The 27,136-nt window shown below is 36.1% G+C and overlaps 3 protein-coding genes across 3 annotated transcripts in view; 2 read left to right on the forward strand and 1 right to left on the reverse strand.

Moving 5' to 3' along the window:
* Positions 1-637: 637 nt before the first annotated feature.
* plin1 (perilipin 1) lies at positions 638-17,590 on the forward strand (the record flags this gene model as incomplete). Its single annotated transcript, XM_079874709.1, has 8 exons — positions 638-670; positions 970-1,165; positions 3,257-3,339; positions 3,434-3,698; positions 6,917-7,107; positions 7,490-7,618; positions 9,493-9,684; positions 16,733-17,590. The coding sequence occupies 8 exons, from the start codon at positions 638-640 to the stop codon at positions 17,003-17,005; spliced, it is 1,362 nt and encodes a 453-aa protein (XP_079730835.1). The 3' UTR covers positions 17,006-17,590.
* A 93-nt stretch (positions 17,591-17,683) lies between these two features.
* LOC307160612 (ras-related and estrogen-regulated growth inhibitor-like protein) lies at positions 17,684-20,841 on the reverse strand. Its single transcript, XM_079874801.1, has 4 exons — positions 20,692-20,841; positions 20,507-20,560; positions 20,354-20,430; positions 17,684-19,516 (listed from the first exon to the last, which is right to left on the reverse strand). Exons 1-4 carry the CDS (start codon positions 20,762-20,764, stop codon positions 19,091-19,093), a joined length of 630 nt encoding a protein of 209 aa, XP_079730927.1. The 5' UTR covers positions 20,765-20,841; the 3' UTR covers positions 17,684-19,090.
* A 21-nt stretch (positions 20,842-20,862) lies between these two features.
* The window catches only part of slco3a1a (solute carrier organic anion transporter family member 3A1a), an 86,353-nt gene continuing 80,079 nt past the window's right edge, over positions 20,863-27,136 (forward strand). Inside the window, exon 1 of the mRNA XM_079874803.1 lies at positions 20,863-20,886. The gene's annotated coding sequence lies outside the window, so the exon portion shown is untranslated. The remainder of the gene's footprint in view (positions 20,887-27,136) is intronic.

The raw sequence follows: 27,136 nt of genomic DNA on the forward strand, positions 1-27,136 counted from the left end.
TTAGGCTTAACATGCTGCATATTTCCATGAAATGTAGCCCTGTGGTGGTCACATTTCAGCCATCTTTGACTTTGCAACCCACTATCAAATAGTAGACCACTGCATTTACCCTGCTAAACAACAACAACAACAACAACAACAACAACAACATAAACAACTAAACCAGTTTAAGATGGTCTGCTGGTCTTAGTTAGCCTTTTTAGGCTGGTTTGTTAACTCTTCAAATAGTTTTCATGGTAAGGCTAGGGGGGGGGACCAGTTTTTTTTTTTTTTTTTAGAAAGGTTTTTTTGTGGGGGGGGGGGTGGGGGGTGCTGTTGCACAGGCCTAAATTGAGAAATTGAGTTCAGTTTGACATGGTAAATACAGACTTTGGGATTTAGCAATAAAAATCACATTTGCATAATTTCGGGAGAGATTTTGAAATCATGACAGGGTTGCCAGTGTTCAGTGGGTGTAGGCCTAGTTCATTTCAGACTGTGATTTGTTAATGTCAGTCTTATATACTGAGCTTTACTGTGAGACTTACACATTCTTTAGCCTACTCATGATCTAATAATTCTGTCACGAGACAGTTGTGTACATGTGGGATTAGACCAGCTAAAGTTTCTCTCCACATATTTCACCAGTTCATTGGAGATGGCGTCTGAAAAAAAGGACACCGGTGATCAGGTACTGTTTCAAATTTGTGACAGGTGGTGTCCTCCTGCTGATAGCTCAGTTTTTCTTTTTTAAGGTTATTGTCTTTCACTATTTTATATGAATGCATGTGTTTTTGAGGGTCACTGCTGTTTATCAGCAGTTGTGTAGGCTATGAAAAGGTAGGGCTAAAAAAGTTAAACTGGATTAAAACTGTGGTAGAAAGCTTAATAAGGAACTATCGTTTATATTCATGATTGTACTGTTGTAATGCACTTTTTAATGTGAGAGTGCAAAAGTGAACAAGAAGCATGACAAGTTTTTCCTTACAGAATGTATTTCTTCGAATCCTCAATCTTCGATCTGTCAATGCTGCTCTCGAATCCATCGAGAAGACGTACATCAGTACGAAACAGTCTCATTCCATCATTAGTTGTGTGTGTGGGCTGTATGAGAAAGGTGTGAGTAAGGCTGGCAGCTTGGCTGTATGGAGTTTGCAACCTGCCCTCGATGTACTGGAGCCCCAGCGTAAGTCTTCAAATCTTCTGATTATTAAAAGTCATTATGCTATTAAACTGGTTTAATCCTCCTAAAGCATTACAAACTTTATACACCTTTTGCATTCCAGGGTCTGTTTGGACCCGGTAGAACGTATGCTTATAAAACGATCAATGCAAGAAAATATATTTTATTTGAATAATATATTAGCCTACATGAAATTTATCAGAACATATAGTAACATATAGTAATATTAGTAACCAAACATTATTACTATGACATATTTTCAAACAAAATATATTCATTTTACTTGCATACTCTTTTACATTCATATAAAATGTAATGAATATAATGAATGAATGATGATGAAAAACAGTTTGAATCTCATTTTCATTCTGTAATGTTTCATCAATACCTGTAGGTGGCAGCAAAGTGAAATGTGTTGTTTTTTTTGTTTTTTTTTTTGTTTTTTTTTCCTTTTTTAAATTTAGTCTTGGTCTATGAACAAACACATTAAGACATTTTTTTTGTGTGTGTCATTTTATCTTAATTTCAGAATTATTGTGTGTGTATGCGCTAGCATGTTGTTTATAAACAAAATGTAGCTCCAGAGGAAGGAAAAAATGTGTGTGTGAGTGTAGGAAAGGAGCTAAATGCATTAAATGGTTAAACAAATTATGTGTATTTTGACAGTCTACTAAAACCTATGAATTTGAATAGGAGGGATATATATATATAAAATTTTGTTGTTACAGGCCAGCGCACATATGTCCAATACAAATGATTTAAAGGAATGGAGTCTGCAGTTCAGATTCTAGTTTGGCAATAAATCAGTCAGAATATAGGAAGAACAAAACAAATTGAGCAGCATAATATCTTATTTTTGTATTGCAATCAAGTCTGTTTTAGTGAGACCCTGCAAAATAAGTAATCTGAGCCTATAATGGTCTTAAAAATGTAGATATTGATGCTCCGGTGGGGGAGAGTCTGTCTTCTGTCATGTCCACTATAGTGGAGGCTGTGCTTTCAGGTCAATGCTAAATCTATCAGTTTAGTGCCCTGTTTATTACACTGCATGGATGTCCCTTACTTGACAAATTCATTTACATTTAATAGTGATCTTAATTGATATGAAAAGATAACAGTAACAGATCATTTATTTAACTTGAACAATACGCTACTAATAAATATAAGTGCTGTTTATTTTTCCTGTTTTTTCCTCCTGTGTATTTTGAACAAATATATTTGTTACATGAATTCAAATACAAGTTGAGAAATGCAATGCAGCCAGGGTTATAGTCTGGAATTGCAAAACTGAACTCTGGTTTGTGATCAGATCAATAATTGGGCAATAATGTTAAATATTTGAACCCTTCAAGGACCAACTTGAGCATTACACAAGACTAATCTGCCGAGAGACATAATTACATGTTACTAGCACTCTGACTCACCAGTGATTTCCTTTTTGTAATGAGCTAATGGTTTGATATTTTGTAGTCTGGTATAATCCACATTCAGTATATGTAACTGCAGCATTATCAAAATTTGTATGTTATATATAGGCCTACAGTATTTAAACTAAATATATTCGTTTTGTTGGGAGTAGACACCATAAATGAAATCACACACTACTGTTCAAAAGTTTGGGGTCATTAACACTGTTATTCAGCAAGGATGCATTCAATTGATAAATAATGAATTCATGAAGAATTTTATGAAGAATTGAAGAATTCATGGAGAATTAATTCACAGAATTAATTCACAGGAAAGAATTATGTTTGAAAATATTTTAAAATAGAAAACAGTTACTGGAAATTGTACAAATATTTCACAATATTTACTGTATTTTCGATCAAATAAATGCAGCCTTGGTGAGCATGAAAGCCTATCAAGTTCCAGATCAGTTCAGCATTGATTTCAGAAATTAAAGGTCAACCTCATGATTTCTGGAGGAGTTGGGAAGGCTTAGCATTATCTAGGGAAACATTCTGAAAGAGCCATTTTCATCAAATGTATCAGCACATGCTTGCAATAATGAAAGATGTGTTTGTAGCCTATGTTTCACTGTCAAGTTATAAAACATAAAACAATTTTTTAATTTTTTAATTGTATTATTCATAGTTGTAGCAGCCAATTCAATGGCCTGCAGAGGACTGGACCGCCTGGAGGAGAAGGTACCGGCCTTGCAGTCTCAGCCTACTGAGGTAATGTGGTTAAAACTGCTCTCTAAGTTAACTATTCCCTTTCTGTTTGCAGACATTTAAAATGCAGGTGCTTTGTTTGCTTGTCCCACAACAGCTGGCAGCAAATATCAAGGAACTGATGTCTTCAACTTTGGAAACCGCCAAAGATGGTATCGCCTGTCCGATCAAACAAACCTCTAACGTTGTGTTGGGCAAGGTATCTACTGGGTACCAGCAGAGCAAGAATGCCATTAGGGACGGCATACAGTATGTCCTTAACAGCAAGCTTGTGTACCTGGCCGAGCAGAGAGCCAACAGGGCTCTAAGTCTGACGGAGAACCTGGTCGAATATGTCCTTCCTGAATCTTCGGCTGAGACAGGTATTCAAATAATGTTATATGCTTATTAAAAGAAAATCATATATATAAAATAATTTCAAAATCATATATATAAAATAATTTCAATGCGCAAAGTGCATGTGCTTTTAAAGCTAGACACTAGATGTCAGCGAAACGTTATTGTTAAAGTCCCGGAACATTGACTTTGTATGTATGTGCATTATCATTTGGACATATTTTTCTCTCTATTATTGAACCATGTCTATATGGAAGGTTATTACTGTTTTGATAAGTCATGATTTAGAAACGATGACAAAATGACAAAAAGTGGATGACAAAAAAATCTAACATAAAAAGTAAAAAAAATAACTTTTTATGCCATAATTATGACTTATTATCTCATAATTTTTACTTTGATGACATAATTTTGATTCTCCAAAGCATTGTTCACTTATGTGGCAGAAATAGTTAAACCATGCATTTAGCAATTGCATCTATTCTGTTAAATGTAAACATTGTCTTTGCAATTCTATTTTTCCTATCAACTATAGTCATAAAAAATGTTTTATTGTGTTGTGGACTCTGTTGTGTTTCAAGTCATAGAGCCACAGATAAAGTTAATATAGAGCTCTGGATTGAATAAGTGTTGATCTAGTCTAGTGACTCAATGCCTGGAAGAACTACTATATAGTAGTGTTGTTTCCTCTTTGCTCTCTATTTATTGTAATATTTCATCTTTAAGTGTCCACCGTGTGTCTGTTCCTCTACAGAGAAGTGTCCGGAGGCACGTGTTCGCATTCATGGCTTCAAATTGCATCATTTGTCAATAGGATGTTTTAACGAGGGTGTTTCATCACATCATTATTTAGCAACTCTTCCTGTTGTACTTCACTTACTAAATGGTATATATATATATATATATATATATATATATATATATATATATATATATATATATATATATATATATATATATTAGTGCTGGGCAAAGATTAATTAAAAGATAAAAAAAAAGATTAATGTGTGTATTTATATATACAAAATAATTATACACAGTACACACACATATATTATGCAAACACAAACTTTTATTTTGGATGCGATTAATCGCGATTAATCTTTGCCCAGCACTAATATATATATATATATATATATATATATATATATATATGTGTGTGTGTATATATATATATATATATATATATATATATACATATATATATATATACACATATATAGATAGGCTATATTACAAAATTACTGAAAAATAAAATTAAAATGAAAATAAAACAATAAAAGCTGTTTCAAAATATAATAGTATGTACATAATACTAAAATAACACTGAAAAGGAGAACCGTGACCTCTCTAAAGACAAAGTGTGCATTAGATGTGCTCCTGACCAGTGTTAAGGGATGTTACTTTTAAAAGTAATGCGTTATAATTATGCATTTCTATCTGAAAAAAGTAAGTCTGCGTTTTAATGGAAAGTATTGCATTACATTACTTTTGTTTTACTTTTTCTCACCTAGGCTTGGTTTGCTTGCAAGCTTTTGGCACATTTAAAGGACCTTTCACACCAAAAGCGTGAAAGACTTCAGATTTTGGCCCAGGATCAGAGAAATCTTTTAGGATTTTCAAAATTTGTCTCAGATGGCCAAGTCGTGGCCAAAATCGAACAGTGTGAACCCGGCTTTAGACACCTTTCTGCTCAGAGGCAATGATTCCTTTAATTCCTTAGAAACAGAAACGTTTCCCGTGTACAGCTCTTTTTGGTTATCCTTTGTTTATCAGTGTCTGTAAAAGTGTGTCGAATGTGGTAATTCCTTCCTCACGAGGCCCTAAAGAAGCAGCACGTTGCCGGTTATTTCTATCCCAAAACAGTTTTCATGGTTGTGTCTTTCTGGGGCCATGTTTAATGGTACATTCAGCAGAGGGAATCTGTTTAGTGTGTGTTTTGTCTGCCTTTGTAAATTGAATTGGATTGCATTTAATGTTGGTTATAGAGCGAGAAGGCCTGAATGCTTCTGTAGCCTGGAGCTTGGTTATGTGTGTCATTATTACATTGGGTGGTGTTTGTTCTGTTTACATAGAGGAAGTGCTTCCTGAGGAATTTCTCTTTTTAACCCTTACATCATCTATGACCTGAAGATTTAGTGCTCCCACCATCTTTTTGTTTTTGTCGTTTTCTAGCCCGGAGGAATTCATTTCCCCCACTATATCGGAAACTGGTGCTAGTTGTTACAGTGTTGTCACATACCGGGTAAAATGTGAAGCCTGCACAAAACAATTCATGGAAAAGCAACAGTGTAAAAGAAAATGAAAACATGAATAAAATCATAGCATTGTTATAGTTAACAAAAATGAAGTAATTAGTAATTATAGATATTTATTTAAAATACAGTAAAAACAGTAACAATGTGAAATATTATTACAATTAGAAATAACAGTTTAACATATTTTAAAATGTAATTTATTCCTGTGATCAAAGCTGAATTTTCAGCATCATTACTCCAGTCTTCAGTGTCACATGCTCCTTCAGAAATCATTTGATGCTCAATTATTAATAATTGTTATATTATTAAATAATATATATATAATATTATTTTATACAGTAATAATATTATATCAAATGTTTTATTAGGCTTCTTTGATAAATAGAAAGATTTCAACCTGTATTTGAAACAGAAATCTTTTGTAACATTATAAATGTCTTTACCCACACTTTTGATCAATTTAATGCATTCTTACTTTTCTTTTTTTTTAATCTTACTGAGTACTAACCCCAAACTTTTAAATGGTATCAAGGTTTCCACAGAAATATTAAACAGCACATCCATTCTCAACATTGATAATAATAAGAACTGTTTCTTGAGGAAATCAGCATATTCAGCTTTGCCATCACAGAAATTAATTACATTTTTAAATAAAAAACAGTTATTTTAAATGTACATCATGTTTTTACTGTAGTTTTGATCAAAAATAAATACAGCCTTGGTGAGCATAAGAAACTTCTTTCAAAAACATTTAAAATCTTGCTGATCCCAAACCTTTTCAATAACTTAGTCTGTTCATTCCATTGTTGTTTTTTATTTCTGCTGCATAAAGGAATTGTAACCGTTCTGTGATCCTTTTCACAGTCTATTGTCACAGAGAGTGAGCGAATAAGATGTGTGTGTTTGAATCTCTATAAAATAACATGAAAGCAATATTAATACCACCCTTCCGCTTATTATGTCCTCACATTTTTTTTTTTTTGCAGAGGATGATGGGAGTATGAGAGAGCAGGAGTCTGATGTTGGATCCTCTGGCCAGAATCCCAGTTTCAGCAGGCTGAGAGCGCTGGCCGACACCATCTGCAGACGTGCCTTTGAGAAGACCGCGGCACAGCTCCAGCGCTCCAAACGTCAAGGTCAGGAACTGGTCACACAGATCCCTGGCGTGAGTCCCCTGGTAAGCAGCAAACAGTATTCAAGTGTTAGTTTGTCCTTCCAACAAGTACAAAACGTGGCTTCAGTGTTGAGCACATGTTTCCTTTTGAAGTGTTTGAAGTGTACAACTCTTCACAGAGCCCACAGCAAATTAAGGGCCCTCGTTTTGGAAACCACAGTTGTGCATAGCGCTCGCTCAATTAGCACACTTAGTACGCCAAATTACTACACACTGCAAATCCAGTAGACTCAAACAGAGAGCCCAGTAAATCAGGCACATGCATTTTATTTGCATTAAAGTATATACAAAATCTATCGTCTTTACTAAAACTAAAAAATGTATAAGCAATAAACAAACCAAAAAAGTTGTCTGTGGTGTAAATGTTGATTTTGTGTTTTTTAAGGTTGAATATACCATGAAGACAATGAAGACTATAGGAGGTGTGATACTAGGACTCCCGAGCTCTATAGCAGCATTTCTGAAAGATGGGCAACAGCACGGTCTGACCAATAATGAGCATGAGAAGCTCCAGGTTAGTGGATCTTTCCAGCATCACTAGTTCTAGTAAGACCATTGTAAATATTTGCCACTTACATAAACTTCAAATATTGACCTTTTTAGCTTCACTTCAGTTCTTAATATTTTAACCAAACATTTTCTGGCTAGCTATTTATGTCCTGCTTTTTTTGTCCTGCATTTACTGTAATAATATAAACATTCATACGCCTCATTGAACTTCCCAATTTCACTATTTGACCTAGATTATTTGTTTGAGTGTGTAGGCATATACACTCACCTAAAGGATTATTAGGAACACCTTACTAATACTGTGTTTGACCCCCTTTCGCCTTCAGAACTGCCTTAATTCTACGTGGCATTGATTCAACAAGGTGCTGAAAGCATTCTTTAGAAATGTTGGCCCATATTGATAGGATAGCATCTTGCAGTTGATGGAGATTTGTGGGATGCACATCCAGGGCACGAAGCTCCCGTTCCACCACATCCCAAAGATGCTCTATTGGGTTGAGATCTGGTGACTGTGGGGGCCATTTTAGTACAGTGAACTCATTGTCATGTTCAAGAAACCAATTTGAAATGATTCGAGCTTTGTGACATGGTGCATTATCCTGCTGGAAGTAGCCATCAGAGGATGGGTACATAGTGGTCATAAAGGGATGGACATGGTCAGAAACAATGCTCAGGTAGGCCGTGGCATTTAAACGATGCCCAATTGGCACTAAGGGGCCTAAAGTGTGCCAAGAAAACATCCCCCACACCATTACACCACCACCACCAGCCTGCACAGTGGTAACAAGGCATGATGGATCCATGTTCTCATTCTGTTTACGCCAAATTCTGACTCTACCATCTGAATGTCTCAACAGAAATCGAGACTCATCAGACCAGGCAACATTTTTCCAGTCTTCAGCTGTCCAATTTTGGTGAGCTCGTGCAAATTGTAGCCTCTTTTTCCTATTTGTAGTGGAGATGAGTGGTACCCGGTGGGGTCTTCTGCTGTTGTAGCCCATCCGCCTCAAGGTTGTGCGTGTTGTGGCTTCACAAATGAAAATTCACAAAGGCATTTTCGCCCCCAGGACTGCCGCATACTGGATGTTTTTCCCTTTTCACACCATTCTTTGTAAACCCTAGAAATGGTTGTGCGTGAAAATCCCAGTAACTGAGCAGATTGTGAAATACTCAGACCGGCCCGTCTGGCACCAACAACCATGCCACGCTCAAAATTGCTTAAATCACCTTTCTTTCCCATTCTGACATTCAGTTTGGAGTTCAGGAGATTGTCTTGACTAGGACCACACCCCTAAATGCATTGAAGCAACTGCCATGTGATTGGTTGATTAGATAATTGCATTAATGAGAAATTGAACAGGTGTTCCTAATAATCCTTTAGGTGAGTGTATAGTCTTAAGGTGCAGTCACATTTACCAGTGTAAATGTTGAGGGTGAAACTTGAATCTGTGCAATCAGGAGTTTCATGTGAGGGCAAAAAAGTTCTCCACACAGTTCAAGTTGCTCACTATTCGAGTGCATTGACCAACAGAAAGCTGCATGGTTTTAAAGTGACTTATGTGTGAGCAGTGCTTCATACACCGCTACACTATTGACAATAGACTGTGGACCCTTTTTTACCAATGTCACCACACCTTTAAAAAAGCACCAGAAACATTACATTGTCAATGGTCATTTTTATTGATGGGCAAGGAGATTTAAGCAATATTACACAACACTTTCATTTGCAGTCCTGGCAGGAAACCATTCTGTATAGTATTTTTACTCTATTTGGAGAGTAATAAACAGATCTCCATAAAAGCGTAAGAAAAATGTTGGATTGTTTGTTTGCTTAATCATCCTTGCACACTCATATTAAGATGCTATTTTTTCTTGCAGAGTAATGGGCTGCCGAGTCTGGTCAGTGGATTAGGGCAGCAGTTACTTAAAGTCAATGAATCTGTACTGGGTAATGTAAAGAAAACCCCTCAAACCAGTTTCAACTTGGCTAAGGATGGAGTCAACATGGTCCTGGGTTCCTTTGGCGCAGTCAGGGAGCGAGCGCTGCACAACCTTTCTTATTATGGGCTGGTGAGTGAGTCTTCAGGTTTGATTTGATTTGGCTCCTCACGTGCTTTGACGCGTCTGAAATCTAGTTCACGTGGACTCTTCACATGTGAATGGACCTTCTTCAATACATACAGACACAAACAAACACACACACCTCAACGCCTGCTGTGATCACACACACAGCTCTGCATACATACAGTAGCAGGGGAATATTTCCTTCATGGATTCTGTCTAGATTGAGAGCGACATTGAATTATTTTAATAGTGTTTAATGTTCACAAGTGTTTAAGATCACCTTGGATACATCACTTTAGAAAAAGGTTAATTAAAGAGGTTCATAATTTAAGAAGTTAGTCATTTTACTTCACAGAGCCGAATTTAAGCATAGTTCCAGTTCTCAGATTTGATTAGTCGAGTAGCTGAAATACAGTACAATATCGTACGTGGATTACTCAGTTATCTGGATTTTACGGTTGGTGATTTTACATGATTCCGGATTGTTAGGCTCTTCGAAGCTCATCCCGGAGTTGCTGTCATGGCAACAGGTCCGTAAACTCGAACTTTCTCGGGAGGAGCTTATTTCATGTAAACAGGATTAGATTGCATCTTTTTAAGCGGAGGTGATACTTAAAGTCTGTCCCGGCCACTGCTACTTAATTACAAGAGTACCCTATTCCCTATTGAACCACGGACAATAGACACAGCCAGTTTTGATCATTGAGAGATTTATTAGTGAGGGAATAATCACCTAATCATTTTATTTGAGTCTTACACACATGAAAGAAATGATGTCTGTATTGCCATTAGAAAAATGTTCTTGACCCTTAAGAATCTTTAATGCTGTCACTCAAATCTGCTTCACAGGTCAAATAAAATGAATTGCTAATTATAAAATTGAACTAAAAATGTAAAGCTTTTACAAATAGGCTACTAGAAATCGTGAAATAATGGAAAATAACTTTTGTGTTGTTTTGGTCGCTCGGCAGATTCCTTATAAAGCTCCAGAAATGTTTTCGTCAGGTGTGTGATGTTCTTTTTAAATATGATATCATTATGTCATCATTTCAATTAATTGCTGCTGGAATTACTGACTTATTTTGCAGTTCAGAATCGGTTCTTTCTTTCAGGAGACATGCACTTTGAATTTTGCAGACATTTTACATTTGCAGACAGCTATGTAACTCACTGCATGAAAGATAATATCTGAAAAAGCATAATAGGAGCACTTTAAGTCTATAGTTCAACAATTGGTGAAATTGAATTGAAATACATTTTAATCCTGCTTGTATTTTATGGTTTATTGTCAAGCGGGTTAAGTTTTACTTTCTTTGAGAAGACAGGGCACCCGGCGCAGCACAAGCACGTGTGCAGACATGTTTTCGACCCATTTGTGAAGTATTGTGTGAAGACGAGATCCACACATAAGGATTTAATCAAAAACAGACGAGTCTAGATTATAGATCTGATCTGACTATTTTTTGCAGGCAGACGAGGGGCTACTGTTCCTGTCTGGGTTTAACAACTTTTAATAATGCTTTAAACTTAAGTAGCAATTGAATAACAGTTTATTTATTTTAGTTTCTTTCTTTTTTTTATTTATTTTATTTATACTACTATTCAAAATAGGGTCAGTAACATTTTTTTTTTTTTAAAGAAATGCATACTTTTATTCAGCAAGAATGAACACACGTTAACACGACAGTGTAGATATTACAGTGACTGGACAAGGAGTGCAGGAGAAGGAACAACTCAAGTAGTGAACACTACGAGGATAATTACTAAACACAGCTGTCGCACATTACACAATTAATAATGACGGTAACCAAGGAGTTCAGACGAGTAGGGGAAACTGAACAAAGAAACACGCTGAAGGTCCATGAACAAAACTAAACTGAACTGAACGTGACAATTACTGTTTTTACAGTTTTTTTTTTAAAATCAAATAAATGGAGCCTTGGTGAGAAAAAGAGACTTTCAGGTTTACCAACCCCAATCTTATAAACTGTAGTGTGTATTTATTGTTATTATTATTATTATTATACATTTTATATTTAATTATTTATATTAAAACAGTAGTGTTAGATTATGAGCATTTGTAATTACTATGAGATACTGAAGTTTTAATTTGGTGCAACATGCATTGCATAACAATTGTATGGGCCATGTTTAGAAATATGGGTAACACTTTATTTTACAGTGCCCTTGTTACATATGTTACATGTACTTACCATAGTAATAATAGTAAATTATGCATATTTACATGCAACTAACCCTCAACCAAATCCTAATCCTACCCTAACTCTATAGTAAGTACATGTAGTTGCTTAATATTATTCAGTACTTAGATATATAATTACACTGTAACAATGAAACCTTAAAATAAAGTGCAACCGCAATATGTTTGGAAATCAGATCGGCCTCTGGCCTTTTTAGGCTCCACTGGAGATCTCAGGAATGGCACAGGGATATTGGATTACTAGAATTTTTGAACAGTTAACTTAATTCTTTATGTCATTTTTTTAGCAAGAGGGTCCACTTAAGCGCACAGCGTTTTATAGTTCACACATTCCTGACTCCCGCAAAGCTTGACAAAGTCTTTATGTGAAAATCAATGTAAGATTGTCACAGTGTGCCCTCAGTGGTATTTCATATTTTAAATATCATGAGGGCACACTTTCATATTGACTTATTTACTTTAAAATCAGACTCTCCGTGGTCTGGTAAATATTAATATTAAAAAGAATATTGCTTTTATAACAAGCTAATCTCTTTTGTTGTCAGCTATCTTCAATGTTATCCATTCTTCAGTTATTATTATTTTTTCTATGCACAAAGAGAGTCCATGGCAAACATGTAGGTAATGACAATGCCAGGCAATCACATATCCGAGAAGTCAGTTGACATGGAGACACATAATTTAAATCGTGACTAATCAGTGCGTTCTTGGATGTTCTTTTGGTGACTTGTCAAACGTGGACGGATGTTATTCAGGGAATCGGGGTGTATGAATGACGTTCTGGCATTGTCTAACTGTCCTCAGCCTAACCATAAGTCAAGTTTATGCTAATGCTTTCATTGAAATATTAACAGCAGCTCAACTATTTTTAACACTGATAACAATAATAAATGTTTCTTGACCAAATCATCATACTAGAATGATTTTTGAAGGATCATGCGACACTGAAGACTGGAGTAATGATGCTGAAAATTCAGTTTTGCATCACAGGAATAAATTACATTTTATAAAATATTAAAATATCAAACAGGTATTTAAAATTGTAATAATATTTCATAATATAACTGTTTTTTATTGTACTTCTAATCAAATAAATACAGCATTGGTGTGCATAGAGACTTTAAAAAAAATCCTCATTAAGAAAATAATACAAATAAAAAGAATATAGAATTATTATAGAATGAATTTGATTTTAGTGTCAAGCTTCTCTGAGCTTAAGCAGAATTGATTTTTATTTTTGATTTGATTTTGACGATAATGAAGTATTTTTTATGTTTATGTAACTGCTCTTATGCAGGTCAAACTGAAATGTTAAAATTAATTCAGCCATAAAATATTTATTGCAATACATTCATTCTTTATCATTCATATTCTGTGAATAATTGCACAGTTTGACACTTGGCCTTGTGTCACTGCAAAATATATTATACAAAGACTCTAATCCCTATAGTTTCACAGACAAGGTTTAAGGCTAGTCACTGACTAAAACTCATGTTTGATCTGTTTTAACTAAAAGCAACTCGCACTGACATCAAAATATGTGACAATGTGTATACCAGATGAGATCAGAGAGAAATGTAATGAATCATTCAAAGTTCCCCATCGCTCTTCTTGCCATATTGGTCTGGGATTCCTTGAAAAACAGCAGGCGAGTCTTGTTGGAAGATGTCCACCAGTACAAACCATACTGGTTGCTTCTGGGAAACAAGGTCTGATATTGTAATTAGCCACAGACCGTTTGCACAAACACGTGAAGTGAAAGGACTGGGCACAGAGGTGTTGATGATTACATCACAATACCCAGAAAGCAGCTGGAAGATGACGTCTGTCACACAACGAATTGCACACAGGCAATTTGACTCAATGCTTGTGAGTGCAGTTGCATAATGTCAGTATTCTATCACTTCAGTCTGGTTTATTCTTAGATTGGTAAAAGAGCCCTGACACTCAACTGTATTGTCGTTGTGAGCTTGCGGTTCAGAGTTAGCTTGAACAGTGCGCTCTTTTGTCTGTATGATACGCTGTATGTTCGGATCCTGACACTTCTATCTAGCTCGGGTTCGGTTCAGTTTTTGGGGTTCGGACATTCATGCTCCATGTTTTGTCTCTTGTTGCGAGGCACGGATTGAGTGTTCATTCCCTCGTTGTGCGCTCTTGTCTTGTGTGTGCTCTTGTCTTGAGTGCCTGGTTTATGTTTTCATTGGCCAGGCGTTCTTGTGTTGTCATTTTCTACGTAGCATGTGTAACGTAGGCCAGCTAGTGAGAGTTGTGCGAGTAAACCTCACTCCCCCGATCTCAAGAGGTGCTGTAGTGACAGATGTTAGAGACTGTGGTCTTTAGCCTCTTTGTTAGATCGCCCGCCTCCCATGTCGGAGACCCGGGGTCGAGGCCCGCACAGAGAGGTGCAAAACAAGTGCTTTGTTTGAAAATTTTATTTTGACAAAATAATACTATCCAAAGCGTGTTCACATAACAATTTCCGGTCTCGAGTCAACACAACACGCATGCGTTGTTGTGCTCCCCCTACTGGATTGCAGGTCAATATTTTCATAAAAACGTGGTAAATTATGTTTTTTGTGCGAACAGAACACTTGTGTTGCTTCCTAAAACTGAGGTTAAACCACTGGAGGCACATGGATTACCTTAATTATATCTTTCCTATCGTCTGGACCTTGGAGGTCTGATGGAGGGACTGAAAGCTCTCGGATTTCATCAAACATATCTTCATTTGTGTTCTAAAGATGAACGAAGTTCTTACAGGTGTGGAACGACATGAGGTTGAGTTATTAATATCCCTTATCCCTTACCTGAAACCTAAAATTCACAAAACAAAACAAAAATTCAGGTTTATTAATCCTTTCCCCAGTAATTAACTCGCAAAATGCATTGATTTTGCTTTAGCGTTGTATTAAAACACATTTAGAGAGTTTTGGGAACACTTGATTGCCTTGGTATCTTTGTTACACATATGTTGTTTTAAAAATGTGTGTAGACTGAGAAGTGAGTCACGTCTCACAGATGATCTTATCATTCTGTAGAGATCTGGGTTGTTTTGTCTGTTGTTGTTTTTGTTCATGAGCTTATCTGTAGAAGTGAGAGGGAGAGATACGTTGACGCTTGCGTGTGCGTGTTTTATAAGGATCTGGGTGAGTTTAACTGAGTGGAAAGTCTGGAGTGGAAGATTTCTGATAGCACCACAGTGTTAAGAGCGAAGAGCGCCGAGGCCACACGTTACTTCACGTTCTAGCAGTAGATAAGGTGCTCTTCTACAGAAAATTTCACAAAAACTTTCTTTGGTCTTTCTTTTCCAATTTTTGTGCCAGAACCACTCATTTAGGCGCTGTGCCATAAACCTTTGCATAGTGTACGATTTTGTTGTTTTTGTGTTTTGTTGGGTTTTTTTTTTTTTTACTTTGTTTGCTATTCCAATTTCTTTACAAGAACCTTGCCAATTAGGCCCCTGTGCCATAATACTTTGCCTTGTCTTTGCCTTTTTCTTTTTGAATTTTCTTTTTGTTTATATTTGGCTGTGTTTTCTTTTGTTATTATGTTTTCCAATATCTCTTTACACAAGTAGAAAGAAGAAGAAAGTCCTACAGGTTTGGAACAACTTGAAGGTGAATAAATAATGACAGAAGTTTCATTTTTGGGTGAACTATTCCTTTAATGAGGTGGATCTTAAGCCTTCACTGTTGCTCAGAGCTCAGTCACTTAGACTTTGGAGGCAATGGAGGTCAGGGAACGTGATAGAGAGTTGTAATTGGCCACAGACAGACCCATCCCTCCCTAATTAACCCCTGGCCTGGGACTGTTTGGGATCCCATAAAATAGCTAGACAAAAAGAGGAGACTCCAATAGGTCTGGCACCAAAGTTACTCTGCCCTATAGCAGCTGGCTGTCAGTCCACATATGGGGAGATGTTGTGTGACTTGTTCCTTCCTGATAGCCTGGCTAACGTCAGACCAAGTCTCATTGAGACTTGGTCTGGGAACTACGTGTGCATTTTCTCGTATTTGAGGCGTGGTTTACGAATGCCCAGAGCCGTTTATTGGGCGCTTTGAATGTCTATCAAATGCGCCTGTATGTAGCTCATAGCCAATCGCTTCAATTATACCAGATGACGTATGTAGAGTGAGAGAAATTTGACGAGGAAAAAGACGATGGGTCAAAGATTTATTTGTACACGATGGCGTTTAGCGAATATTACCGTTTGTGCAAGATAAACATGAGGGTAGAAGGTAACGTCGAGTCTGATATAAACAAACTACTTCGGTGTCGTCATCATCTTGCTGCTCCCTCCCCGTTCTGTGATTGGTTCCCTTTTTCAGGGGAAAATTTGTTCCATGGTGTCCAGACTGCCTAGCAGCGTGAATGAAATCGCGCTGCGAGCAAGGCAGTATGGGGAAACCCAGGCTACCTTCCTGATGGTATTTTCAGGGACTTTTTGTATTTTAGAGAATCGTTATTCCCCAAATACTAGGTTTACAGTATTATAGTCAAAAATGATTTTGTGTTTGAAACTAGTAAAAGAGACAGGCCAACCGCATTTAGGCCTAGCCATTGAAAACAAAGCTATTATTCCACAATATTCCACATACAAGTCCTCATTGTGAAGTAGCACTCTTTGGCTTTCATTATCATTAATGTCTGACAAAGAATACTTGATGTTTTTCATTTCAGCTATACAGCTCTCGGACATTTGCATATTTTTTACTACTCATGCGTTCATGTGAATGAACAGTACTTGACTTCCAAATTCCATAATCTCTGCTACCTTTGAGATCCTTCACATGTGGAAAACTAAAGAATGGCTTTTGTTTTCTTTCCTAACAGATTCCTAGGCGATCTTCCAAGCCAGGAGGTTCCCAACTGGCTGGGAAAGATGGAGCAGAAGAATGTCTGAGTGGCTCCCCGGTGCTGGAGTCCAGTTTAGGAGACCACATGCACAGTCCCAGTGACAACTCTGAAATGCCACCTCTTAAGACTAAAGAGCCCAAAGAGATATCGGAGGAAACCCGTCAGCTGAAGAAGAAGTTAATAAAGCAGATTCCTATGCAGCAGAAAGTAGTTCTTGGGGGTAGCAACAAGAAATCCTCCAACCACTGATCCTCTAGGAAGAGTCTGACAGATTACACCAAGATCTCCTCCTCCTCTTCTAACATTCACACAGTGCCGAACGGCAGGAACGGCGAGTGAGAATGGAGCGATGGTTTTTAAAGTCTCAAGTCAGTGACCTAGTTATACATGTGGAGGCTCTGAACTGTTTTTGCATTTATTTTCTATAATAAAGCAAATGTATTTTGTTGTGCACATAAATCATTCTGGAGAACTAATATACAGTACTATTATTTAAAAGTTTGCGGTCAGTAAGATTTTACTATACTATGATCTAACTTTTTTTTATTATCAATGTTGAAAACAGTTGTTCTGCTTAAGATTTCTGTAGAAACCGTGCTTTTGTTCAGGAGTCTTTAAATGACGTTCAATAGAATAGCATTTAATTTAAAATGACAATATTTTTAAACATTATATAAGCCTTTACTGTAACTTTTGATCATTTTAATGCATCCTTGCTAGATTAAAATATTGATTTTTCAATAACAAAAAATCTTCCTGACCTCAAACTTTTAGCTATAGAGTAGCTAAGAAAAATATCTTTAGTAATAATAAAATGTGTGTTGTAAGGAATATACAAATGTCTTGTGTTATTTGTGACTGATTATATAATACTAACTGCAATTGCAGAGATGGTGCAAATATCATTAATGACACAGGGCAAATCCTGACAAAATTTCAATGATATTTTATTGTATCAACAGTCACAGCAATTGGTGATCATACACTTTTTCCAAAAGATTCCCTTGCAAAACCAAGATGTGAGGAATGAGATTTTATCATTACACAACAGGTTCATTAAACAAAAACTGCACAGTTGTGACTCATTAAGTACCAGTATAAATTATTTAAGTCATAATAATTTTTTTTGTTGTTGTTGCCATGTCACTGCCTCTATTAGTTTTTGAGTGGACAATGTGCTCGATGAAAAAGTCCTCAGTTTTTATGTAATGACAGTTACAGCAAACCATTACAGCAAAGGTTATTCAGTTCTTTTAGATGATTTATGCAACACATACAGCATAATAATTGAAGAAAATAGCCTGTGACTGTTTTGAGCCTGACATTTTCCATATTTTAATATGAATAACAGGAATAATTACAACATTTGCTGAGCTAATCCTCTTTAGTCATTATATCAGAATGAAAGAGCAGATCAAAATGTTTACATGCATACTTGTGAAGTCTATGTGGTCTATAAATATATGACAAATAAATACACATTTATCTGTCAGCTGCACACCACGTATTCAATCCATTTGTTTCACTTTAGCAATCTTTCATCAACTGAAGTTAACATACTTTGAAATCGAATACATGATTTTGGTGTAATTCAATACAAAAACAGCATATTCATATGATGATTGCTCTGTGCATTGGCATTCAAGTCTTTATGTGATTTATTATATTTTGTAGCACAATTACACAGTGTGGTTTGTTCTTCATAAAGCACTTGACCAGCCTCAGAAAAGAAGCTGGGAAAAAACACATTGTGCTGTTATTTGAATGCACATAGACGCAATCATCAAACAGTCCATTGCGATTAAACTTCAAGACGGCCTTGAGCTGACGACAACTCCTCGGTATGATACTGTGGGAGACTTTTGTATTTGATAAATGTAGCAGAAGACATTGTCGTCTTGCGTCTGCTTATATTTTTAGAACACAGCATTGAATCATGAATGACTCCCATGGCCGTCATCACCAGAGTGTTTTTACCTGTTGCCAACACTCGTCATGATTATTAGCAGAAGCACTGATAACTTTCCTGCTTAAAGTAAGCAAATGAGATCATGCTATGGAATATTAACTCCACTTTTGATTGCTATAATCTGCTACCACATAGCATCTTAAGCATTGTATTGAGAACTCTCCACCTTCAACACATTCTCAATGGATGCCATCACTTTAGCAGACAAACTAAGACAATCTCATTGTGGAAGGTCCAGCTGTAGTCATGTGAGAGATCCCGGACCCTCATAGGAGCCACAGCAATAGTTCGTCCCTCTCGATGGTTTAAAATGGGTCATATCAGACCACATACAGTGAGCTTTATTTCCAGAGCTCTCGCCAGCTTCACAACGAATCCGTTCGCTTGCGGGCGAACACTGCAGACATGCTCTTCACAATGCCCTTGATGCCTGCTAACTTTTTCACAGACACCCTGGACTCCCTGATGCGATCCACCAGCCCGTGGAAAACCATGAGGACGCTGTGGTAGTTCTCAGCAGCCGAGACCTCATAAAACTGACAGTCGGCAGAGAGCGCCAGCAGCCTGCCCTCCTCGCTGAGGACCGTACGGCGATGGTGCAGGTCTCTCTTGTTTCCCACAATAACTATGGGCATCTTCTCAAAGCCCAGAAAGTCCTTAGCGGTTTTGATTGTTTGGATGAGTCTGGAGACTGCGTTGAAACTGGCTCGGTCACAGATGCTGTAGATCAGCACAAAGCCATCTGCCCACTGGACTCTTTTCTCACACATCAAGGATTCGAAGGACAGGTCCTGATGAGAAGACAACCACCGCATATTTATTCAACACTTCAGATGGTTTATTTAGGATTTTTTATTGACTAACAGTAGAAACCAGCCTAATCTGAATTGATGGTCTTAGCTGGTTTAAAATGGTTTCCCTAGCCTGACAAGATCCTAACTACTTCTAAGAGTGTGTTCACACTTGTAGTTTGGTTCGCTTGGTTAATTTGCTCCGGACCAAGAAATAAGGTCACCTATTCTGAGATGGAACTTCTCAAACATCCAAAACAATGCTGTGTGCTGGGCTAAATGCGCTTGTTGTATGTGTCTCTAGCCTACATATGATGGTATTTTGACCATGCTAACTTGTGAAGAGCTAATAAAATGTGTAAAGGAGTCAAAACAGTGGCTGGAATCCCTCCATCACACACACACAAATGAAGATCTGCTGCGAGGAGATTCGGTTCTGATGCCTATACACTTGACGAGTTCTCAGCTGGTTAAATACCATCATATGTAGGCTACGCACATACAACGAGCGCATTTAGCCCAGCACACATTGTTTTGGATGTTTGGTAAGTTCCGTAATGAAATATACGTAATAAGCCGACCAATCAGGTTGTGAATATCCCAATGCCTTTAGGTTTTGTATCTTTAGTTTTGGTGTTAAATGCCAATGTGAGCGCTAAGCAGACCAGGACTCAATTAATTTATTTTTTGGTCCGGACCAAACTAGGCCAGCTCAGACCAACACGTCATCTTAGAGGTTTATGCTGTTTTCTTCACTGGGGATATCTGAAAAGATTAAATAGTTGACAAAAAAAGTTAACTTGAATGTTTACAACAGTTTCTGAAACACTGAATCACCTGTGAATATGGTGCATCCCATATATTCAGAGTTTGCTCTCGTCCATCCACAACGACATTGTGAGTGTAAAGGGACTCTGTGGAGAAAGCATAGAAGTTAGTAAAAATGTCAAACATATTAAAGGTAATGTATTAGTGAATAGGGCAACATACCAATATCCCCATATTCCCCGATGAATCTACGAGTCAGGAATCGGACGATAAGTGCTACAAAACAAACTTGTATGAGCATTTGCTTATATGGCAAGGTGTTAAAAAGTGACAAAAGATGACTAAAAAAAATGAAATGCATTTTATGGATGTATTTTATAGTATATAATAATAAATAAAAAACATACCAGATTTCCCAACATTGTCTGTGCCAAGTACCACGACGTTTGCATCCATTCTCTGTCCGTTTAGTCTAGTCATGTCCTTCAGAAAGATGCTGCGAGTCGAGTGATCCGATCTGGCGCGCGTCCGCAGAGACAACAAAGTTGAGGAGAAGGCGGAGCCTAGACGTGCTCGCTCCCGTGACGCTGATGTGCCCGCCGGTGAGTTTCATGAACTGAAAAGTCTCAAAACAAACACAACGTCTAATATCCTATTGCATGACCGTTGGCTTGAATGATATAAAAGAGTTGAGTGACGATAACTGGAATTTACATACTTTGCTTAAACGGAACTGTCAATATTTTTGCTGTCATTTTGTTTACATCGTTCAGAAATTGAACCCGTTTAAGGCCACAAGGTGGTGCGAGTAACCGGGCTAATGAGGGTTAGAAAACAATTGCTTTTACTTTTATGTGAAAACACCTGGTTGGTTTTTGTATATAAACTGTATTAGAGTTCTGAGTCAAAAGTCATAGGACTATAATAATGTTTGTGTATTCTACAAATTAAATCTAAAATAGCATCATATTTGTGTTATGGCTTGCTATAGTAGGCTAGGCCAACTTTAATGTCCTCCTGGGACCCAGGAATAGGCTTTTGTCCACTGTAGTGGACATGATATTTTAGTGAATTTCTCTGACACCATACATGTCACATGTCACAAGCTGGGTGTCCTGTAAAGATCATTCAGGACTTTTCAGATATACCAAATGTTTGGAGGTTTCACCATGAAAACAACTTCTCCTTGGTCTTTAAAAATGTCTGACATTAATTTAGTGATCAAATGTAGCACTCTAATGGAAATATGATAATATATTGTAATTATAATTTAAATCGGACTACTTTTCAAATTGTATTTCATAAACCAACATCTCAGGAAAACGTTATGGGGTTTCAAATCAAAAAATGACTTTCTGTTACAGAACAGGGTGTTGATTTCATAAATGTCCACTGTAGAGGACACCAGGACTTAATCATGTTTATCAGGCATTTTGGGAGACACAACAAGTGAATATGGAAATAAGTTATACATCAATATTGCTATGAAATATTAGATATTATTATTAAAATGATGCTAATTATTACTCCAATTATTACACTTCTTTTTTTCATTAAATGTTGCTCCAAGCAATTTAGATACAGCGTATAGATACATTTCATTAAATGGGAATATTAATTTATGGCCATTTTACCCACATATTGCATAAAGTAAAATGGTGTATCAGTTCATTCCATTAGGCTATATCTTTCATAACATAGTTGAGAATAGTTTTTATACAAATTTTAATTAAAATAAATCCTGAAACCCCAACATTTATTGGTGATTGAAAAAAAAATCCCATTGTTTTTGCTTATACATATAATTTAATGTCATTTTATTTTTTAAACAACTGAGTGCTGGTGTCCACAGCAGAGGACATAGCATAACATATGAATAAAATATCATTTTTCAAAAATGTTTTTTTTTTATTATTTTTTTTTTTTACCATTTGTTTCTTATGCTCTAAACAATGTGATGACATGGAAAAAAACTAAATTCAAAACATTTTTTTTCTGGGTCTCAGGAGGATATTTCTGTGGATAAAAAAGGAATACAATAAAAATACTTTTCCCCTGGGTAATATGATTGAAATGTTCAATATGTTATTATAGCCAAGGCAGGAAACAGAAGTTGTGTTGTTGTTTTTTTGTTTTATTGTGACGTATATCCGAGTGAAATGGTGTCTTGAACAAGAAAAAAATATAGGGTGGGACTTGATTTTGTCCATCAGGAATTGATTGGATGGTCATGGTTTGCATGTGAATTTACTTATTTAAATAACTTTACCCTATTAATATTACAATGCAAATAAATGCACTGAAAAAGCCCACTGAAGTTTGAACTAATATAAATGTATGTTGTTTCATGATACTTAAATGATCTGTGGATCACCACTGACATTTTTTAGTTTGATAAAATCGTTATGGAAAGGTAAAAATGAAATGCAAAATAAAATGTATTGTCCATATCTGGCCACTAGAGTTCAGTATGATCAAAACAATTTGACAGTCACCATGACAGAGTTGGCATAGGATGAAAAAAGTCTACAGAATTTAGATTAAATTAGTTAAAACAGTGCAACTCTAAGGAGAGAAGTGCGTGAGGTCGTCTCATATGATGTGTTGTTGACTATGAGTGTTTTTGTGTCATTTTTCTGTGTACAAGACAATAGAAAAAAAACTCTCCATCAATTTCATCAATATATGTCCCTAAATAATATTACCAAAAATCAATTCAAATACAAAATTGATAATAATGATACATTATATTTATTCTAAAATAGCACACTGAATCTGTTCTGTCTAAATTGCGCAGGGATAAATATATGCAAACAAAATTTTGAATGAATAATAATAAGCATTTGTATGCTAAGCAGTGGCATACTGATGAAGGTGCTCATCGAGTTTATAGTTTGTGTGGCAGCCGTGCTGTGTCCTCAATAAAGATATGAGTGGCCTGAAGGAAGCAGATCCACCATTGATTTATTGACCCTAAAGATGTGGTACAGCAGTATTGTTTGAGTCGCTGGGATCCTTAACGATGATCTTATGCTTACAAAGGCTGCATTTATTTGATCGAAAATACAGTAAAAACAATAATATTGTGAAATATTATTACAATTTGAAATAACTGGTTTTTATTTGAATATGTATTTTAAGTATAATTTATTTCTGTGATGCAAAGCTGAATTTTCATAATCATTACTCCAGCATGATACTGATTTGGTGCTTAGCTATTAACGATTATTAATGGTGCTCAGACAATTATAATGTTTCAATGTTGGAAAGGTTTCCACACAGGCACTATTAAAAGCATCCCATCAGGTTACAGCCTGGCATGGAAGCAGAACTCAGGACAGCAGAGACGTGCAGCTGTTTCTTATGCTCACCCAGGCTGAATTTATATGTGAAATAGTAATAGTGCTGGCAGAGGTGTACTGTACGTCAACAACTTCACCAACATGAAGCTCAACAGTCAGCGATTTACAAATAGTTATACATATGGAGTCTCTAAATGGTGTTTTTGCATCTACAGTAAAGCATAGTTATTTTGATGTGCATATCATTCTGGAGGATTGATATACACTATTTTTGAGAAGTTCGGTTTTTTAAAAATGTTTTTAAAAGAAGACTATGTAAAACATAATTTATTCCTGTGATGCAAAGCTGAATTTTCAGCATCATTACTCCAGACTTCAGTGTCACATGATCCTTCAGAAATCATTCAAATATGCTGATTCGGTTCAAGAAATGTTTCTTTTTGCTGTATTCCAAACGTGTCACACATACACTGATCATCTGCACGTCTGCCGTCCCGAGTTCTTCTGCTCCCATGCCAGTAATCCGACTTGATGGGATGTACTAATAGTGCCTGTGTAGAAACTTTTCGTTAGGGGGTCCTCATAAACTTCCCCTGATCCTGAAGACACCCTGCTGTACCACCCTGACTGAGCTGGTGTGTGTGATTCATGTCATCCGTGACTGAAGTGTGCAGTTTCTCACATGTACCAGAAATGAATATTATATGTTAATTAATATTACTCAGTTATGACACCTTAAAATAAAGTGTAGCCAAATTTTTCATTAAGGGTACATCAGCTTGTCACTGGGTCAGTCCCCTTGGACAACTTCCCGACCTAAAAATGTTGTGGACGGGGCTAAGTTCGACTGGTATCCAGGCTAACCTTATACTGTAGTAAGGTACTATATTAACTATTACTCTTAGGAGTAAATAGGCAGTGATTACATGTAATCTGGTTCATTTTAAATGCTCATAGTCAGATTACAGTTGCTTTTTTATGGATTTACATATTATTCACACCATGGCGGTAAACTATTAATAATTTATTGATTCTCCAGAATTCTTCTTTTTACTCTTTTTAAGTTTTCCTATATTCACAATAATGGCCATGTAAATAATTTGTGATGCTTCTAAATTTGGGGACAAAAGCATCTCTCAATTAATCCAGTGACCTTCACTAATTATTGATCTGGAGCTGCTTTAAAAAGTGCATGGCACATCACATGTTTCATGTTTTTAAACCATGAATGGATTATAGTTATGAGTAATTAAGGCTAACATATGGAATCGGTCAAAACATGGCTTGTTAATTATTCATCATAGCTAATTAGCAATTTATTATTAATGTAACATGCCTTCATTTTGTTTTTTATACATAATTATTACTTTTGGATTTTTAAAGCTATTTATTTGTGATTTTTTTTTGTCAACTTTTTAATCTAAAAGAGAAATGTTATCTCAAATGATATACTTACTCATGTTATTAACTCCATACTGACCTCATAAAAAAACATTATCAACCTAATTTGAGTGATCCACAGCTTAGTCTCACCTGAATTGTTGAATGTTTCCATTTTTAGCCATCTATATTTTAAAACAAATCTGGAAAAGTCAAAGCAATGTCAAGAAATGGGCCATATGAGCACATAGACAATGTGACAGCTCATTACATGCTTGACAGACAGTAAAATGTGGTTCTCTGTTCTGCCCTCTCGCTGCAGGGTTAGAAGAGCACAGCGCGGAAGGCCATTACCATTCTCTTAGGACGATGTTTTAATGTCTTATGAAATGAAATAGAGGTATTGTATGCTGGTGGCACCAAAGGGAATATAGATAATATTATATGTACCCTAGGGTCAGTTCCTCAATTTCTGAGCTGTCAGGGGTTATATTTGCTATAATTGCCACACACATGTGTGAAATACTGCAGGAGTGTCTTAGAAACATCATATATCCTGCACATGTGAGCTAGTGTCATTTACTTTTACTCTTTATGAAATACATGTGTGCATCTATGAATCAACTTTAGGTGAAGGCTGAACTTAACACTTATAATGCAGTTATATAGTGTGTTAATTATTATGATCATTATTATTATATTGTTCATCGTTAATATTAATGTGATATATCTATGCATTTTATTAAAAAAATATATAAAGAAATGATTAAACAATATATATTATTTAACTATAAATATTGTAGTTCAGCCCTCATATATGCTATAGACGTTGGAGTAACAAACAATTCGGAGTTCTTTATTATTCAGAGTTCTTTATTATTAATCTTTATTAATAATCCAAAAGGCACACGCAGGATGGGAGGATAACGCAAACATGCTTAAATGAGAACCGACAAAGAACAACTAAAACACAGGGCTACAAATACTGGATTAGAACAAAGGAAACCAAACTAGACACAGGTGAAACTTATAAGTAACCAAGGAAACCGAAACTAAACAGAGCAGGTAACAGGAACTAAAGGAAACAAAACAGATAAGAGTACCTAGAACGGATCATAAACCTGACAATAGTTATTCAAACTTAAGTTCCGCACATGTCCTGAAAAGTGCAGCCAAAGCATTTCTATCGCCCCCTGGTGGCTGGCTGCAGTAGACTATCAGTCATAAACCCTGCCCTCTCCATGTAATCGAATGGGAGGCGAGCCAAACTAAAAAATCAACTTCGAAAACTTTTTTTTCCAAAGATGGTTCCTCAGTCTAGGCGTTATTCACAAGATTTTTATTGAATTTTCTTTACAAAGTTTCATGCATGCAAACTCAAACACCTAACAAAATTATTTGTCCATTTTATATTTCATGTAATTTTACTTGAGAGCATCAGTTGTAATAAAACAACATTTGAGAAAAGGTTGGGCATTCAATTTTATAACTGACATCAGACTAATGATTCACAGTTGGTGGATTTTGCATGAATTTTCATAGTTACAAACCCAATACTCCTAAACCTCCACTTATTGTGGACATTTATTCATGTAAAGTAAAGCAGCTGAGTCTCTGTGTGTGTTTATGCAAATTAACCTCTTCATGGACTAATAATCTAAACCCTCTTCCATGTTTAATAATTCCAATCTTTCCTGATTCAATAGCATGCTGTGTGAGTGAAGGTGTGGGATTAGGCCATTCTTGTTGAAGGCCTGTCTGAAATTTACATTGGATTGGCAATTCCTCATACAGATGAACTGTCCAAAAGAGCGACTTTAATTACTTACAGCTTCTTGTATAAACATTAATATGTTCAATTTATTTAAAGTCACACAATCGGAGAGAATCAGTTTTGCAACTGTGACACACAAATCTAAATGTGAGGGAAATTTTACATTTTGAATTTATTCAATGTGTCTTACAAATTTATACAAAAATAAAAAAAAATATTGATTATAATTGCTTTTAAACACATGCATTTGCATATTAGACTAATCAAATAGGTCAACATGGTTAAAACTGCTGCATGTCTATTACATGCTTATTACAGCAGTGGCACACATATTCACATTCAATTCAATTTATATTTATTTGTATAGCGCTTTTCACAATGTATATCGTTTCAAAG

The sequence above is a fragment of the Squalius cephalus genome (assembly GCF_949319135.1).
Source record: "Squalius cephalus genome assembly, chromosome: 6".
NCBI classification, from domain to species: Eukaryota; Metazoa; Chordata; class Actinopteri; order Cypriniformes; family Leuciscidae; genus Squalius; species Squalius cephalus.

Coding starts and splice junctions, on each gene's coding strand:
- LOC307160612 (XM_079874801.1), bottom strand. CDS start 20,764: ATGACTAGACTAAACGGACAGAGAATGGATGCAAACGTCGTGGTACTT. Junction 20,561..20,691: donor AGACAATGTTGGGAAATCTG/GTATGTTTTTTA, acceptor TTTGTTTTGTAG/CACTTATCGTCCGATTCCTG. Junction 19,517..20,353: donor GGGATGCACCATATTCACAG/GTGATTCAGTGT, acceptor TCTTCTCATCAG/GACCTGTCCTTCGAATCCTT.